Raw genomic sequence first — 17470 nt, 5'->3', positions numbered from 1 at the left:
AAAGGGCACAACTCTGTTTTAAGATTTTGTGTGTTTTATTCTACTGCACAGATACATCAAAACAGAACCAGAAAGTGTATTTAGTATGATGAAACCTATTATTCCCAACATGTCACAACTGTTTCCCAGTACTGGGTTGCGCTGCGTAAAACATATGCCAGAATAGTTGGCGGTTCTTTCCACTGTGGCGACCCCTGATAAATAAGGGACTAAGCTAAAGAAAAATGAATGAATGGTCAAGACAGGAAAAAACAGAAATGATCTAGAGTGACATAATAAAAGCTCTGCTGCTTTCAGCTTTACTCTACTACCATAAGTTTTGAATGCTCATCTGTGAACATAATTTCTGAAGACCACAACTCCCATGATTCCACACTTTACAACATCATTAAACTACACTTTTTGTTGTGAATATGTGCCCTCTTGTGGTGAAAAATGACATAGCGTGTCTTTAAAATGACATAATTCAGGATTATTAAGCCTTAAGAGTTAAATAGTCAGTTTAATTTATGAGGTTGTAAATACAATACTTTTTTTCATACTGATTTCATGAAATTACTGAAATTATAGCTGCTTTGTCTAAATGTATAATAGTAAGTATATTATATAGTGTATATAGTATAAATTATAGTACAGATCAGTTCCTGCGGTATTAAATTTTTTTCTCCAATTAACATATAACATTTATTTATTTTTATTTATTTTTTTACTTGTCAGTTGTCATAAATATTGAAACGCTTATTTTTTTAAAGCACATGTATTGTACTTTTTAATATAAATAACCATTAACAAATTTCCAATTGGTCGCTGGTTCGAGCCCCGACTGGGTCAGTTGGCGGTTGTGTGTGGAGTTTGCATGTTCTCCCTGTGTTGGCGTGGGTTTCCTCCGGGTGCTCTGGTTTCCCCCACAAGTCCAAAAATATGCGGTATAGGTAAATTGGGTAAGCTAAATTGTCCGTAGTGTATGTGTGTGAATGAATGTCTATGGATGTTTCCCTGTGATGGGTTGCAGTTGGAAGGGCATCTGCTATGTAAAAACATATGCGGATAAGTTGGCGGTTCATTCTGCTGTGGTGACCCCAGATTAATAAAGGGACTTAGCCTAAAAGAAACTGAATGAATGAATGAATTAGCAATTGTGAATTTAGAATACATTCAGGCTCATGTATGAAACAGACTCGTTCCCCATATCACATTTCTGCCGTATAGAATGCAAATCCTTTAAAGCTCAATATCTCAAACCCATTCATAATGGAGATAGAATCTTATAATTCCAAGGTGACCATTTTTTTTTTTATATTGTCAGAATAGTCATTACAAAAAAAAGCCCTTCTTTCCCCTGTAGACTCAGTGTATCTGTCTTGTTTATGTGGCCTCTCCTGTCTATTCCTGTCTCCTCTAAATGAGGAAAAGAGCAAACCCAGCTGTCCGGCGCTGTCACACAGATGGAGAGTTGCTGAATGCTGAGCTGTCAGCAGAGGGCATTATGCTTGTTTCTCAACGGAAATGAATTTCACATTAGTGGGCTCCTCAAATTCATCTTGTGAACAGCAGATTATATCACTGATTTGATGCAGCTTTTAGAATAAGAGATCAATTTGAACTGTAGCAAACACAACTTTTTGTTATTTTACACTTTAACACACCGGGCAGATAAATTAAGCAAAATCATTCTTGTGCAGTGTGATTAGCATGCAAATGACTGCCTTGCATCTTGCAACATAAAACAAATGAAACATGCCTAGGGCAAATACTGAAGGTTAATAACTAATTATTATCACAGTACTTCCAAGTTGATTGATTAAGGATTGCAAACATGTTTTAGATAATTTTTTTTTTAAAGGTTATGTTTAAATATGCAAATGGGACATTATTTAATGAAAGATGGGTAACACTTTATAATAACTACACACTATAAATTATTTATTAAGCATTAGCAAATAGTTAGTTCACTATCTGTTAAGCATTAACTCTACATTAATAAATGTTAGTAAGCAGTTTATAACTGCAGCTACAAATGCTGTATTCTTGACTTACAAACATATTTATAATGTGCTTACTAATAGTATTTTCATACTTTGTTAATGATTTATTTTTCATTACTAAATTAAGTATTGCATTATTTACAAACCATCTGTATTTAAAGTAGTTGAGGGTCATTTTTTTTTGGATCATTCAGAATGAGTTAGTAAATGATTAATAAACTATTGGAATCAACGTTTATATGTCTTATTTATTCAGGCATTTACTAATAGTTAACTAATATGTTAATAAATGCTTTATTAACTCAACTTCATCTAGTTTTGGGACCTAATCTAAAGTGAGGACTGTTTATGCTTTATAAATCCCTTATAAATGACAAATAAAGGCTCAGTTAAATTCTAAACAGGAAAATTGGCATTATTCATTCTTTTTCATTTAAAGATAAAGATACATAACTCATTCTGAATGATCCTAAAAACCCTCAACTACTCTTAAATACAAACGGTTTGTGAATAATGCGATACTTAATTTAGTAATGAAAAATAAATCATTAACTAAGTATGAAGATACAATTATTAAGCACATTATATAGGTGCTTATAAGTCATGAATACAGCATTTGTAGCTGCAGTTATAAACTGCTTACTAACATTTATTAATGTAGAGTTAATGCTTAACAAATAATGAATTCACTAGATGCTTATGCTTAGTAAATTATTCATAGTGTGTAGTTATTATAAAGTGTTACCGTTTTTTTTATGTATTTAGTAATTTTTTTGACATTAGTCAAAGATTTTTTATAGGGGATTTGGGGAATCTCTTTTTATCACTCCATAATTGAGTATAATTGAGAACAGCCAGAAAAAAAGTTAATAAGTCTAATATATTTTTATTTTCGAATAGAATAAAATGTTGTATATAAACATGCAAATTATTCATAAACAAATACCTCTCTAAAAACCTTCAGATTACTGATATGAAAAAACTCTTAAGTTTGCAATAAGACAGTGGCTGTTTCTCAATTACTAGAATGCAAAAAACGAACTTGCGTTTTTGTGAAGACCGGTCTTGCCAGGCCACCTTGGAAGAACGAACTCGGGAGACCACGAGAACGCAGAACACGTCCTGTGAGAAAATGAGATGCTGCGTTCTTCCCTGTAGGTCACATGACCTTCACGCGTTTTTAACATTATTTAAACATTACTGCATTCATACAAAGATTTATTGTTTTTCGCCCCTTTTTAATATGTATAATATGCATAAAAACCTTAAAAATATACTTTGCACAATAAAAATAAAACTGATTAATGTGAATTTCAGCAAATAAACACTCTTAATATGTTTATGCCTTTATACAGATGTTCATGGTAATGTTTACTTGCACTGTCTCATTTAGGGAAACTCCTGAGATAAAAAAAAAAGTTATATCTCTGAACTTCAATAATAAATCTATTTGAAATGTAGTGCTTCCCACCTCTTTTATTCAATCGCAATGGCTTCTGGGACTTGTAGAGCGAGTTCGGTGCTCAAGTCTGTATCAGTGCATCCTCGATATTAAGAACACATCCGGGAACTTTCATGTGTCCTCCGTTCTTGCGGTCTTGAGTTTTGGAACTGAATTTTTGCAGTTGATGATGGCGTTACACGAGAACACGAGGGCAGAAGAATGCTGAAGAACGCATATTGAGAAACAGCCAGTGTTTCTCAACCATGTTGCTGAAGGGCCACCAGCTTTGCACGTTTTCCCTGTCTACCTAATTAAACCCATCTGATTCAGATTATCAGCTCATTAGCAGAGACTGAAAGACCTGTAATGGGTGTGACAGACAAAGGAAACATCCAAAACATGCAGTGGTTTTGTTGGTGGTCTTTCAGGAACATGGTTGAGAAACACTGGAGTAACACCAGTTGAAGTAGAAATTTAAGAAAAAACTGTAAACTTTTAAAAATATGTATTTGATACATAATTATAAAGTACGGCAAAAGAAAATTTAAAAAGTGTATTTTGCATGATTGTGTTACATTAGAGGGAAAAAAACATTAAAAACCGAGAGGTGCCTTCATGTCTCGCCTTAAAATGTAACTTAATTCATTACTAGACGTAAAAGTCTTTGTTGGTCAGTATGCCTGTCACACTGGCAGTCATTGTCTTTGTCATTCAGACAGCCCGGTCAGACAGATGTATCATTCTTCAAACAGCCAGCCACTGGATATGCACAGGAAATGCAGATAGCCCATTTAAACAGCCTCACAACTTAATTACAGCAAAACAGCAGTTGGACACCAGCTTCAGGGACTTACAGACCTCTGCAGCCAGAAGCATTTATATGAACAGAGATCCTTTTTACAGCCACACCAGCGCCACAGGACTTCTGGGAGAACCACTGACCTTATGTAGATGAATCACTCTGATATGAGCGACTGTGTGTGGGTTGTGTGTGAATCTCAAGGGCATTAGCTAAGACAGCACTTGGGCTTGGCAAGCAATTTGTTGTTATGTTGCCATTTTCTGCCCATTTATGATGCAAAGTATGCTGCTGGTTAAAATATAGGGTTGAAATATTGAGTTCACACACATGATTCTCTACATTTAGTTTAGACGGTGAAAGTTATTTTGTGAAATGTTACAATATAAAAGAATTTTTTTTAGATTAATATACGTTCAATTGGCATTTAGTCCTGTGAATCAAAGCAGATCAGTCATACTAATTTTTGGTTGTACACTCACTGGCCACTTTATTAAGTCATTTATTAGTTCAAGAAATCAGTCTGGGATGATTCACACTTTATGACATGGCGCATTATCCTGCTGGAAGTCATAAAGTCATATCCATACTGTGGTCATAAAGGGATGGCAATAATACTGAGGTAGGCTGTGGCATTGACACGATGCTCAATTGGTACTAATGGGCCCAAAGTGTGCCAAGAAAATATCCCCCACACCATTATACCACCACCAGCCTGAATCGTTGATACAAGGCAGGATAGATCCATGCTTTCATGTTGTTGACGCCAAATTCTGACCCTACCATCTGAATGTTACAGCTGAAATCGAGACTCATCAGACCAGGCAATGTCTTTCCAATCTTCTATTGTCAAATTTTGGTGAGCCTGTGTGAATTGTAGCCTCAGTTTCCTGTTCTTAGCTGACGGGAGTGGCACCCGGTGTGGTCTTCTGCTGCTGTAGCCCATCCACCTCTAGGTTCGATGTGTTGTGCGATCAGAGATGCTCTTCTGCATACCTCAGGTGTAACGAGTGGTTATTTGAGTTACTGTTGTCTTTCTATCAGCTCGAACCAGTCTGGCCATTCTCCTTTGACCTCTGGCATCAACAAGGCATTTACATCCATTGCACAGAACTGCCGCTCACTGGATATTTTCTCTTTTTCAGGCCATTCTCTGTAAACCCTAGAGATGGTTGTGCATGAAAATTCCTGTAGATCTGCAGTTTCTGAAATACTCAGACCAGCCATACAACTTTTGCTCAGCAGGCTGATGGATCTGCACGGGACGGAATTTTTAGTCCCACTCCCACCAGGTTTTATTCCGCGCCCGACCGCCCCAGCTGTATATTCAGTCTTTGTTCACCCGCTGCCTAACCTGCCCTATTTTCTATCCAACCCGACGGTTCCCGCTAAATTTAGATCTTAAATTTAGGTTTCCAAAATCTCACAATTAAATTGGGCACTACCAAAAAAAAGTGATAACAGATAAAATTATAGGTTGTGAAAGGATTGCAGGCTAATTGTCAGTTTTGTTTGCCTCTTTGTGATAAGACATGAGTGTCGCGTGACGTGCGGTAAGGTTTGAGGCTGGTGAGGCACTGACTCTTTCAAAGTCAGATTTACAAACAGATCCACTAAATATATTTGCCTACTGTTTCATAGATCATATCAGCATTATTTCTATACACCTAGCAGGTACATATTGGGCCAAGGAAGAATGTCAAATGTCCAGACAGCCTATAACAAGCGACACACAGCACCACGGCGGATGCGTGCGCTCTCTCATTCACACAGACACGCACACAGCTCTACAGCAAAATATCACACAGCTATCAGCCAATCAGATTTGAGAACCAGACAAAACTGTTGTATAAATATGAATCAATGCTTTTCTTATGCTGTATTTATTATGCTAACAGTTTCAAATTTCTAAAATTGGCCATTTTATATTGGTTAAAAATAAATAAACGATGTATTAATTCTGGCATACTTCACACTTTTCCTAGCATAACGCTTACAACTTGAACTGCTCTCTGTCTATCTCTTATTGCCTTTGCCTCATGAAAACACAAAATGTTCTTCATGCACATTACCCTAATGTCCCTCATATCATGCAGACACACTACGCTAGCCCTCATCTCCCCTATTAGCCCCAAAACATTAGCCCCAGTACTGCTGTGCTAGCTCACAGTTAGCCTTGGATTATCATTCAGTTTTTGTAGCTTCACTGCCCTTCCGTAACAGTAAGTGCTCCTTCCCGAGGTCTTGTTTATCCCTTCGGTTTTACCACAAAAAATATTAGCTGATTTGATCTGAAAGCCCCTGAAGGTCCCTTTTGCAACATCAGGCACAAACAAGAATAAATTTGCAACTCCAGAGAAGCAGTTCTTTATTCTCTTGGCATTTATTGGCCGTGAAAGTGCTGTAAACCGAGCGCTAAGGGCTTGTTTCTCCAGCTGCTGGAGGCACATCATCAGCTTGGGCTCTATATAGTAGTGCAGATAGGCTGTTGTCATCTCTCATACACTTCCTTTTCCTGTCCTCGGGTGTGTACATATTCACAGACACACAAAACAAACACACTCTGAATGTGTCGCATGCACTCAAACCACCACAGCAGTGCGGTTCAGTAGAAACAGCATATGTTTTTTGATTAGCATGTCATTTTATATTTATTTTTTTCATATATCATGTATGTCATCTCCCTGCAACATTTCCTGTGGTGTAACTAGTGTGTCAGATCACCATGCGGGTGTTCGTGTGTCCTGGAAAACTAAGGTCTTGAAGTGAAATGTTATACTTGAGTCACTCTGCTCGTTCAGATATTTGTAGATTCTGTTGGAGTGTTTTATGTAATGGATGCATCTACTGTGAATGTGGAGTAAATTTGGCATGCCAGCTCATTCCTGAAAACCACGCAAGAGATCCTGGGATTTGTGTGTGTGTTTGTGTGGGCATGGGCTGATTTCATCATCAGGAGAGCTGTAGTAAAGCACATTTATATGCTGATCTGTGTGGGTTTGCTCGGAGCATTATTCTACTGTGGATTCCAAAAACAGAATCTGCAGAGTGTTTTGTGGCTCTGTTGTGCTGTAAGACTGAATGAAGAGCACAGGAAGTGATCTTGATCTTGACGAGGATCCGGCTTCATTTCACTTCAGTAATGTGACGTAGAGTCAAACAGAAGTTACTTGTTAAATAGGGACTAATGTTGCTATGCCTATCTATCTATCTATCTATCTATCTATCTATCTATCTATCTATCTATCTATCTATCTATCTATCTATCTATCTATCTATCTATCTATCTATCTATCTATCTATCTATCTATCTATCTATCTATCTATCTATCTATCTATCTATCTATCTATCTATCTATCTATCTATCTATCTATCTATCTATCTATCTATCTATCTATCTATCTATCTATCTATCTATCTATCTATCTATCTATCTATCTATCTATCTATCTATCTATCTATCTATCTATCTATCTATCTATCTATCTATCTATCTATCTATCTATCTATCTATCTATCTATCTATCTATCTATCTATCTATCTATCTATCTATCTATCTATCTATCTATCTATCTATCTATCTATCTATCTATCTATCTATCTATCTATCTATCTATCTATCTATCTATCTATCTATCTATCTATCTATCCATCGTTCTATTGTTCCATCATCCTATCTAGTGTATGTATTGTTCTATCTATCGTTCTGTCTATTGTTCTATCTATAATTCTATCATTCTATCTAATTTTATCTATCATTCTATCATTCTATCTATAGTTCTATCGTTCTATCTATTGTTCTTTCTGTAGTTATATCGTTCTATCTATCACTTGCTCTAAAGTTCTATCTATGGCTCTATCGTTCTTTCTAACTACTGTTCTTTCTGTCAATCGTTCTTTCAGTCTATCGTTCTTTCTGTCTATCAATCTTTCTGCCTGTCATACTTTCTATCTATCGTTCTTTCTATCTATCGTTCTTTGTTTCTATCATTCTTTTGTTCTATCTATCAATTTATCCATCATTCTATAGTTCTGTTCATCCTGCCGTTCATCAATCCTTTCGTTCTTCCATCCATCCATCTATCGTTTTATCATTCTATCATCCTATGTATTGTTATATCTATCATTCTATCATTCTGTCTTTCTATCTATCATTCTATCCATCTATCTATTGTGTTTCATCCATCTATCATCCATCATTCTATCTATCGTCCTTTCGTTTTATCATTCTATCTATAGTTCAATCTAAAGTTCTATCTATGGCTCTATTGTTCTTTCTATCTACCGTTCCTTCTATCTATAATTCTGTCTATCTATCATTCTTTGGTTCTATCTTTCATTCTATCTATCATTCTAAAGTTCTATTTCTTCTGCTGTCCTTCAATCCATCCATCCTTCCATCCATCGTTCTATCATCCTATCTATGTTTTGTTCTATCTATCATTCTATCGTTAAATCTACAATTCTATCGCTATATCTATAGTTCTATCCATCCATCTATTGCTTTCCATCCATCCATCAGTCTATTTATCGTTCTTTCATTTTATCATTTTATCTATAGTTATGTTGTTCATCTATATCTAAAGTTCTATCTACGGCTCTATTTTTCTTTCTATCTGTCATTCTTTCTATCTATTGTTCTTTCTATCTGTTGTTCTTTCTATCCATCCATCCATCCATCCATCCATCCATCCATCCATCCATCTATCTACAGTATCATCCTTTCTATCTATCATTCTTTCTATCTGTCATTCTTTCTATCTGTCATCCCATCTATCGTTCTTTCTATCTATCATTTTCTTCATTCGTTCTATAGCTCTATCCATCCAGCCATTATTCTATCGTCCCACCTGCTGTTATATCCATCCATCAATTCATCTTTTTGTCATTTGGTTGTTCTCTTTGTCTGTTATTGTCTGTTATTTTTTTTTTATTTCCCAGCCCTGATGTTAACTCGTTGTTCTTTAAAAACCACACAGGAAGTCATGAGTTTATATATAAACTATAACTACTAGAATTCTGCCTGTTGGTTCAGAGCTCCATGCATCTGAAAGTATAGGAAGGAACAATACATTCAGTAACAGCTGATAACAGTAAAGAATCGTCACGGGTTATAAATGCACCTTTGTTTTACAGAGAGCCCACCAAACAGAGCCAAGACCGTTTCTCCTCCACAGTTTGCTCATCACAAGGCGTGGAAATCAGAAACCATCTGCATTATTTAACTGAGTACGAGAATGAGAGAGGTGTTACAGCAGGATCAGAAACATATCATATGGAGCATCCTAACGGCATTTAACACCACTGTGAAACAAGAGCCGAGCCCAGTGTCATGATCCGACCGAGCCTCCAGTTACTCTTCACAGAACGTGTGGCCAGCACAATAGCAGAGCGATTACAAGAAGAAACGTTTAGAACTAAAACGCGGAGGGAATACAAAGCCATCCGCTTCCCTGTAGAGTTAAAAGTCCCAGTTTGTTTAAGATACATTATCATTGTCAGGCACATCGATTACCCGTAAGACTCTTCACTCCATACTTCATACTTCAGACAACTTTACAGCCGGTATTTGACGGTGACAAATGACACTTTCCACTTGCATGTATTGCCCTCAATTTTAGCCCCCTCACGGTTTCATTGTGCCTTTTTTTAGTCTGGGTGGTTTTACTTTGATTTTGCACACATCAACCATGGTATTGATTATGTTTTCCTGGGCAATTGCATATACCCCCTTGCAAGCTCTTTTGAGGGAAACGATTGAGTTCTTGCGAGAATTAATTGGGCTATATTGACAGTAGCCAAAAGAGGACCTTTCTTCTCCCCAGGGGCTTTAGATATCGAATGAGCTCAGCCCCTCTGTCTTTTCCAGCCATCCAACTCATTGATTATGATAATGTGACCCAAGGCCAACGCTTTAGGTAATTTGTCATAAGCTGCTAGTGATGATGTTTTTATGTCTATCCAAAGCTGCTCAAGCACCACATCAGATTGTCACAGTTTATGAATATGGACTCAAGATGTATAGTGTCAGCCATGAAAAGCATCTGGTGCGTTGAAAGAAGATGGCAGAAATGTGGCCCATTGCTGTGTTCATTGAGAATCTAATAATGCTGACTAAAGAGAATCCAAAGTGGCTTTCAGCCTCCTCTCGTTTATAATGGCAAACTCTTTCTTCTTGTCTTTTATGTCCCTTTGTGAGAAATTGTCTCCTTGCTGCAGAATCCAAGCTGAAGCAGGCAATAAATGAAAAAAAGTGGTGATAAACGATCTCATTTCAAGTTGGGATATTGCCAGTGTTTTACCATAGTAACACAGTGAGGAATTGCATTGCATTTAGTTGCTGAAGGAATAAAAAGCATTTAGATAATTATAGTGATGCACAATGTATATGCTGCATTATTAGTATCAGTTAACACTCTGTTTGTTTGCCGTATGTTTTTCTTTAATTAGGCTTAGTAAAATTCATAACAAGATTTAGGTTTCATTGGTTCATATTTCTATCGGTTTTCAGCTTCCACATATAACGATTTAGTGACATCAGCCTTATTTCCTATATCAGTGCATTCCTTTAATAATTAACAAGTTATTATCAAGTTGATGGTATGGATGTGCTTTACATATTATTTCGATTATTTTGTTTAAATTAGGGTTATTATGTTTAAATTAGGGTTATTATGTTTAAATTAGGGTTGGGCGATGTTGACCAATTTGGCATTGTATGATGTCTAATGTGAAACATCGCGATGGACGATGTCATCGTCATCATAGCCAGCGGTGAATTAATTATTTATGAATAATTAGTTAATTCGTAAAGAATTAATTATCTGTAGCCTACCATTTCAACTACCTGACCTGCATGGTCTTTGTTTTACCCATAACCAAATCATAAATATATAAAGATAAGTTACACACAAATTACCACCTGTCAGTCACTTCTTCTGCAGGACTCTGGCATGAATAGACAGAGTGATCTGTGTTGTTATAATGGCGTTGACAAACTTGGTTGGTAAAAAAGGTGCACAACCAACTGGAACCAACCAACAGTATCTGAGGTTTTCGCTAAAATTACTAAGTACGTGCGTGAATGCGAAAGATTAAAGCAATGTACTGACACTGTGACACGTTACCTGATAGATTCAAAAGACCGAAGAGTTGTTAGAGACAAGAGACAAGATTAATTAAATATCATGTTTAACAACTATAGTGAGACACTATCCAGCGGGACATCCTTGATAAACTCTTCGATGTGCACTGCTATCTAGGGCTCAGAAGAGCGCATGATAGTGTGTGTGGCTGTGTCTGTGTGTGTGGTCACGTGATGTGTGTTTTCAGCTGATTGAGGGCTGTTCAGAAATGCTAGATGAAACACCAGTGTGGATGTGGATCATTTTCGTTCTAAAATGCCATTTTAAAACTAAGATGTCTTGTGTATATGGGGCCTAGGTGTGTATTTTTCGCGAGCGGGTTTGTGAGGGGGGTGGGGCAGAGGATCGGCGATGCCGGCTCAGCATCGTGATGTCAATCAAAAATTGGCGATGGACGATGGCATCGTCTATCGACTCAACCCTAACTTGGACTTTGGAGTTTGGATTCACTTGGTGCCAGTCAGAACATTTCTTAGATGTTTACATAGGATGCATTTAGAAAGTTCTATGAAGTGGTCGATCACCCAAAAATGATAATAGGTCCATCATTTACTTATTGTTCCACACATGTTTAAGTTTATTTCTTCTGTTGAACACCAAAGAGGATATAGCAAACTGAAGAATGCTGGAAAAATAGTTGATTTCCATAGTGTTTTTTTTTTATGGCTGCTTTTTTCCCAAGATTCTTCAGAATACATTTTTTTGTGTTCAACAAAAGAAAGAAATTCATTATTATTTGGACCACTTCAATGTGAGGAAACGATAAGGAAACATTCATAGTTTGGGTGAGCTATTGCTTTAAGGTCTTGACTCCTGACACACCAAGCCAACAGTCAATATGTTGTGGTGGCCATCCCTGAGCATCTGTCAGTTTCGTTTTTGCTTGTGTTCTACACTGGTAGGACAATGTTATTGAACATTTGGTTGATTGATCGATCACCATCCATCATCAACAATAAACCTCTACGTCACTAAAAGAGAGAACTGTGATCTTCTGTTCAGTTAAAAATTCTATTGATGAAAACAAGCAACAGACAGAAGGACGTCCCAAGTTTGCAATAGTTTACCTGAGCATTTCAATATGGAATTGTATTCATAACCACATGAGCCATCTGGAATAACAAAATTGTTTAAAATGAATTATAATAAAGGTCAGCAAATATTTCTGTTTACAATTTGTATTGCTACATTTTTTGGTCTCAGCTTCAGTGCTATCTTACACAAGTGCAAGTTTCACGTGAGCTAAAAACTAAATTCAAATAAACTAGTTGGTTGTTGAACCACCATTAGTTATTGCCATTGTTAGACCAACTAGTTGACCGCTGCATCTCATCCCTTGTTGATAGCCGAATGTATATGACAGTGATTTGATTTTATATGCTTATCTTGTGTGCATCTAACGTATAATGGTGCTCCAGCTGGACTTATAATGCGCTCAAGGTCAGGGTCAAATGTTAAGACCAAAAGCCCTGATGGCTACAAGGAGAGATCTGATGTCAGCTTTAATTTTGACCTGCAGTGGAACATATGTACATTTAATGCATGGCGCTCTGGTTTTTCTTGACCTGCAGTGTTGGTATGGTTAACTTGCTTTTGTTTTAGATGCTGTTTTCTTGTCCATCATAAAGACATCTCTTAAAGGTTCCATTCAAACGATTGCTCTCTCAGTTTATTACTATTAGTGTTCGATTGCTCATGCAGTGCACAGGCAGCGGGACATTACAGTGTGATGAATTATTTATAGAATGTGCAACAGTAATGATGATCAGTTAGGCCTTTGAATTCTACCTGTGGCTTTTAAAGGCTCTCTGGCATATTTAAATGTACATTAAATCATGTAGCAGAAGCTTTTATCCAAAGTGACTTACAAATGAGGAACATCACAGGTTATTTATTATTAGACAAAAACGTATTTGCAGGGCACAATGGTGGATTTTGTTCAAGCTAGACTAACACAGTAGCTAAAGCTGAAGTGAAATGCAGGAAAGAAGAGTCTTGATCCTGATTGGAAGATTGCAATATTTTACACTCTCAGTATATTACACTCTCAGCAAAAATCCTACATGGTGGCACAAATAATGTTTCTTAAGGAACAGTTTTGTACCTTTGTAAAAATTGCACCTTATAAGGTACAGAAAAGACCTCTTATGATACTGGTCTGTACCTTTTATGGTACAATTGAAATCAAGGTACACAAATGTTCTCATTAGAAAGGTAGATAAGAATTGGACAACTCCTTCTTTAAGAAAATACCTAGGAAAATAAAAATGACTGGAAAGGCAAAGTGATTTTATGAATGATTTCCATATAAAACAAGAATCATCAATTATAAGTATATAATGAAACTTAGAAACACTAATTATTAAGTTCTATAATACAATAATAAAAAAACAACTGATAAAAATATAAAACTATAAGTATTGTAAACTAAACAATTAAGGCATTTTCAATAAATGTTTGGTAATCAATTTTGACACTGTTAAGGTACAAATTGTCTTGTCACTGTGATAGTACCTTTATGCATCAGATTTGTACCTTTGATGAAGGTACAATATTGTATTTGCAGGTTTTAAAAACAAAGGTACATTTTGGTTTCCCATGGTACAAATAATGTCCTTAAAGGTACAAACTGCAGTGTGTTTCTTTGTTATAAGGTACAATTCTGTTCCATAAAAAGGTATTGCTCCAGTGACAAAGGTTTGTACCTTCTTTGGTTGAACATTGTACCATTTTTTTCTGAGAGTGCACAAAAAATGTAATGATTTGTTTAGAATACTTTATTGTAAATGACCATTTTAACTGCTTGCAGTCACTTTATTTTTTATGTTTTTCATTTGACTGTGGCTCTTTCATTGTAGAATAACTCTAAACTCAAACATTCATTCATTAATTTATTCCAAATACCAATTTTTAAAAAATATTTAATGTGATTTTGCATTCATAGAGCATTCATATTTTTTTATCATTTCATTTCATATTTAGATGGTAAATATGTGTATTTTATATACACATTTTTTATTTTATTTGGAATACTTGATTAGTTGATTGTTTTGCATTTAATTAATTAATTTATTTATTACTCTTTTAATAAAATACTTTGTCATATTAGTCAAAATGCATTGAGATTTATTCAGTTAAGTGTATTTGTATAGCGCGTTTTAAATTAATAATTGTTTCAAAGCAGCTTTTCAGAAGGTGCACATTATTGCATTGCAATTAAATTAAGTTTAATTTGATTAAGTTACAATCATATATATGTTATTATATACAGACATAACTAACCTGCAATTTTATTGTATATAGGTAGGCCCACAGGGAATCTGTGCGTGCAGAAATCCACAGGTTTTTAGCTCATCATTGAGTATTTACTTGTGTAAATGTATATTTATTCAGTTTTTAAATTAATTTCACTAATATTTTGTGACATGATAATAGTAATATTAATACGTTTACATTGTTTATTTACAATACTGTTTGTAAACTAATATTTCTGTCTTTTAGTAGATATATTACAAGAGACTTGCTTTGTTTACCAAATAAGTGGATCTAATTGGATTTGCGATGTAAACATTAAGTAAAAGTAAAAAATTTATTATTTTTTATTTCATATAAAATATATTTTTATTTCGTTTTTAGTTATGATACTTTCAAAATTCTCTGCAGAAATAGCAGATTCTGTCTGGCCCTACATTTAGGTGATGTCTAATGAAGTGTATTTGTGTATTAAGTGAATGTGTTGTCCTGGAAGTCCTCGATGGTTGGATGATCTCTGTATTTATGATATAATTTATGATATAATTTTATAAAATAAACCTCGTCAGATTGATACAAAACCACCTTTTTACATATAATAATCATGTGACAACACATCGTCCCTTATGTTTTCCAAACTGGGTGAACATAAGATCTTTATTGCAATGCTGCCTTTATTAATGTCTCAGTGCCTTTCAACAATAGTCTGAATTTATTCTGCCTGCCATCAAGGGCAATTTTGCATATCAGGTACTATGTAAAATAGCCTCTGCAAGACCACATGCAGAGATCTCTCTCTTTTTTCCTCTCCTTCCTCCTCCCGCTCTTCCGGTCTATTCTCTTTCCTTCTTTCTTGCCTTCTCTCAATCTCTTTTTCTCTTCAATGGGAGATGTCTTGAGTTGAGCAAAGAGCAGTTGCATGCAGGAAGAGCGATAGTGGAGGAGGGAGGGGGAAGGAGGAGGGTGTTTGCGCAAGCTTGTAGGCAGATAACAGACCCAACCACAGATGGTGGAGCGAGAAAGAGAGAGAGAGAGCGTGCGCGGTGGTGTGAGAGAAGGAGGAAGGGAGGGAGGTGCAGTACGTCAGTTCTCCGCTCACTCAGTCACTGGGAAGCAGGTTGATTTTCTGCCGTCTTTCGTCGCAGCCTTAGCGGAGACTCCTGCATCCATCTGAGCCGGTTCAAGGAAGATCCAACACAATGTTCGTACAACATTCTCACACCTTTTAGCCCTTTTGATGGCAAGACTGTGTGACTGCATGCGAGTTAGTGGATGCCAAGACCAGCAATTTATGTGCAGTGACATGCTTTCCTGCACCTTGGGCTGTTTTTCTCATCTCCAGCAGTTGTCGTGGGTTTAGAGCAGCAGGCTATTGGCTAACAGGAGCGAGAGAAGGTACTTCTGCCTGTTTGTGACCTGTGGAAACAGGAACTGAGCATCAGATACCGCTGAGAGAAGTTTTGGGGCTTGTTTCCGGCAGCACGTGGAGCTCTGGCCCTTCACCTGAAGCTGTGGTCCCCCGCTCCCAACCCATCCTCCCCTTCCCACCCCTGGAACCTGGAATGGTGCATTTGGTCCCAAGAAGACCCGTGTAGGGAGTCCCCCAAACTGGATCCGACCCCGCAAATGACCGGCAGCAATAGCATGAGCAGTGGATACTGCAGCCTGGATGAGGAGAGCGACGATTTCTCCTTCTTCACTGCCAAAACCTCATTCTTCCGGCGTCCACAGGCTAAACAAGTAGAAAAGGTAGTGTATGAATGCAAGGCTGGTGGGTTGGTAAAGACTGAGTGAGTGCTTTGCACCTAATAGCAAAAAAAAATGAGAAGCGTTTACACGGAAGTGCTGTTTTCCTTATGCTGCTAACTGCTGAATTGTAAGTAAGGTGTTTTAGATGCATTCAGAACAGGTTTATGACCTAATGTGTTTTGACTGAACACACAGCCTGTCTGTTGTGGGTTTTCTTGCATTATGTTCAACACTGTTCAGGTATTTAAAGTTAGATAAAAGATTTTGTATTGGCTATGTGTGCACTCTCTGAGAAAATGGCACAAAGCTGTCATCTGGTTAAATTTTGGTTGGGTTTGTCAATATTTAAACCAAATATTAAAGTTTTTAGAGTGTCAGGTTACTAATATTTACATTTAGGTAATAATTTGTTAATTTTAGGGACTAATACATTAGCCTTTACTTATTAATAAGTTTTTAAAGTTGCTAATATGCACCATTGATAGTACATGTCCTTATTAATAAGTATTTTGAAGGTATCCTGCTAATATGCACTATTTAGATACTAAAATCCCTTATGTTCTAAAAAGTATTCACCCTTTAGGTGTAAATGAAGTACAAGTGTGAACATTTTGAAAGCTTCACTGAAAGCTTTGCGCCTTTTTGTCTGAGTGTACAACTCAGAGAGAAACCTTTACTCTTTAGAATGACTCCAGACTCTGTTTAAAGCGTGACCATCTCTCTAGGACTTGATTGATTTGATGCAAAATAAGTTTATTTATTACTTTTCTTTGCTGTCATTTCAGAAGCTTTATATTTCAGCCATTTTGGAACTTTAATTGAAACGTTTCCACTGTGTTTAGCATTCTTGAAATGAGCAGATAAAATGAAGGCCAGGGTTTCTACTCTAGCAAGGCTGTTTGTTCGACTCTCATGGACGGATTAAAAGGTATACCTTGAATGCCCTGCAAGTCGCTTTGTATTAAAGTGTCTGTTAAGGTGACAGCCAAAAGGGGGTTAGTAGGTGGATAAAGCACTGTTGCTTTGAGGTTACTTAAACGTACAATGATAATAAGAGCTTAAAGATGTTCCTTAAGAAAGATTAAGGAGTGCGC

At 36.5% G+C, this 17470-nt stretch overlaps 1 protein-coding gene across 3 annotated transcripts in view; it reads left to right on the top strand.

Annotated features, from left to right (window-relative positions):
- The window catches only part of rassf5 (Ras association domain family member 5), a 79987-nt gene that overhangs the window by 37697 nt on the left and 24820 nt on the right, over positions 1 to 17470 (top strand). Inside the window, exon 1 of one of the 3 annotated variants that reach the window (XM_056468092.1) lies at positions 15665 to 16376. The exons of the other annotated variants lie outside the window; for them this stretch is intronic. Within the exon in view, the coding sequence (XP_056324067.1) occupies positions 16254 to 16376 (123 nt within the window). The 5' untranslated portion in view covers positions 15665 to 16253. Of the gene's footprint in view, positions 1 to 15664; positions 16377 to 17470 lie in introns of those variants that run through there. 3 annotated transcript variants of the gene reach the window in all.

Source organism: Danio aesculapii, chromosome 11 (genome assembly GCF_903798145.1).
Source record: "Danio aesculapii chromosome 11, fDanAes4.1, whole genome shotgun sequence".
NCBI classification, from domain to species: domain Eukaryota; kingdom Metazoa; phylum Chordata; class Actinopteri; order Cypriniformes; family Danionidae; genus Danio; species Danio aesculapii.
Note: the sequence above shows the minus strand (reverse complement) of the source record. Positions and strands in the feature narration are given on the sequence as shown.